The 2,006-nt window shown below is 36.3% G+C and overlaps 1 protein-coding gene across 3 annotated transcripts in view; it reads right to left on the bottom strand.

Annotated features, from left to right (window-relative positions):
* Window positions 1-1,717, bottom strand: part of LOC142346031 (transmembrane protease serine 9-like) — an 8,332-nt gene extending 6,615 nt beyond the window's left edge. For 2 of the 3 annotated variants that reach the window (XM_075398528.1, XM_075398521.1), the window contains exon 1: window positions 1,609-1,717. Coding sequence is in view for 1 of the 3 variants with exons in the window: in XM_075398514.1 (XP_075254629.1) it covers window positions 1,609-1,682 (74 nt within the window). In the remaining 2 variants the exon portion in view is untranslated. The remainder of the gene's footprint in view (window positions 1-1,608) is intronic. The other variant, XM_075398514.1, reaches the window with a different exon arrangement.
* Window positions 1,718-2,006: the final 289 nt, after the last annotated feature.

The following is a 2,006-nucleotide window of genomic DNA, read 5'->3' as shown; positions in this document are numbered from 1 at the left end:
GCCCTATTTCAATCATTAAATAGTTTCATTGGCTCAAAGATTCATAAACTTGGAGCACGATAAAAATTCTCCGAAAAATTGAAAAACATTAAGTTTCATCAAAATTTGGTAAAGCTGGAATTGTTAAAATGCTGATAACCATTCCATTAATTGTACAAATTATGCGACAACTTATCATCAAACCTTGGAGGAGGTCCTTAGGACCCCGCTGCCAGAAAGAATTAAAAAAAACTCAAAATTCTAAGAAAAATCAAAATATTTTAAAAAACTTAAAAAATTGCAAATATATTTTTTTAAAAATTGCCTCTTTTCAAATCTAAAAAATTTTTCATTACATATGGAAGCTATGCAGTAATTTTTAAACAAACTCTAGAGGAGGTTATGTGGCTATTCTAAAAAATTTGGAAAAAAAATGCAAGCTGCATAAAAAAAACTGGTAAAATTTGTGACAATAAAAGTTGAAAACTAAATCCATGGCCCAAAAAACATTTGACAGTAACTAATTATTAGACTCTGAAGGTTGAAAAAGCTGAATAATTACAATAAATGTTTAAAAAAAATGTTGAAAAAAAATGAAAGTTTGTAGAAAAAAGTGCTAAAATTCGTGGCGTTGAAATCTTGAAAAATTTTCCATTACATTTAGAATCTATACGGTAAACCATTGTCCAACCCTTGAGGAGGTTCCTTGTCTCTTGAGGCTGGAAAAAAACCAAAAAATGACTATATTTTCAAAAAACTTGAAAAAAATTGAAAGTGTTATAAAAAAAAATTGCTAACATTTCTCATATTAAAAAATTAAGTTGACAGCTTTTAGATAACAAATTTTTTCAGTAACTTATTATCAAATCCCTGAAGATTTTTTCTGGCCCCTGCGTCCGGAAGGACGTGAATAAGGAAAAATAGATGTCAAAAAAAATTGAAAAAAACTTGCACGTTTTGTAAAGAAATGCTAATGACGTCTAAATGTTGAAACCATTCCACTACACCTATAAACTATATAGTAACTTATTAGAAAACCCTGGTGGAGATTCCGTGACACCTAGGGCTAAAAGAAATCAAGAAATTCTAAATATTTTCAAAAAATTTGAAAAAACTGTGAAAGTTAGTATAAAATTGCGTGCTTTTACCGATCGGTTGTTCGTCAGTTGCCACGCGGATGGGGGGGGGGAGGGAGGGGGTGAACCGCGGGCTGAGGGGGAGGGGGTGTTCAACAGTGGGGTGCGGGGGGCAAAAGCGCGGTGGTGGGTGGGGGCAATAGTGGGGGGGGGTCAACGGTGGGAGTGGGGTGTCTTCAACCTCTAGGAGCCGCCCTTCACACCATAAGTTTAAGTCTCCAAAACAGCTTGAGCTGAAACAGAGCTGAAAGGCTCTAAGAGCACTTAATGCCCGCTGGGCGCTACCTGTTTATCCCGTTTTTGAGGACGAAAAGTCAGAACCGTCAGACGAAAAATCGGTCAAGCGAAAAATCGCATAAAAAAGACCGACAGGACTAATATAATTGCTACAAACTTCGTTTGAGGGCAATTAAAAAGTGACGGTATTGATCGTAGTACTGAAACAGTACGGAAGTTGAATTTGCAATTAGAATCTCCCGGTACTGAAATTAACTTGGCGTTAGCTCGTGGTGCGGAAAAACAAATGATCACTGCATTCTCCGCTCGCGAGGACTCCCGACCCATCATCCATTGCCTTGAACGTCTACTGCATTCTCCTGCCGCGTCACCTACCCACAAAAACCTTGTTTTCTACAGGATTAGGATCAAAACAGTACGTCTATATAACAATTTCTGGCAGTTAATTTTCGGGGGCTCTTTTGATATTTTTGACTGACATGCACAAGACATGGGATGAGGTCTCACCGACCATTGATAAATCTCTGTATTTTTTGTAATATATAAACGTACAGTTTTGATCTTGTTCATATAGAAAACAAGGTTTGTGCAAATTGCTGACGTATTTTTATTTACATAGGTAAGTTAAAACACATCAACAATTTGCAATTGTTG

This window comes from Convolutriloba macropyga, chromosome 1 (genome assembly GCF_964194025.1).
Source record: "Convolutriloba macropyga chromosome 1, txConMacr16.3, whole genome shotgun sequence".
In the NCBI taxonomy this organism is placed as follows: domain Eukaryota; kingdom Metazoa; phylum Xenacoelomorpha; order Acoela; family Convolutidae; genus Convolutriloba; species Convolutriloba macropyga.
Note: the sequence above shows the minus strand (reverse complement) of the source record. Positions and strands in the feature narration are given on the sequence as shown.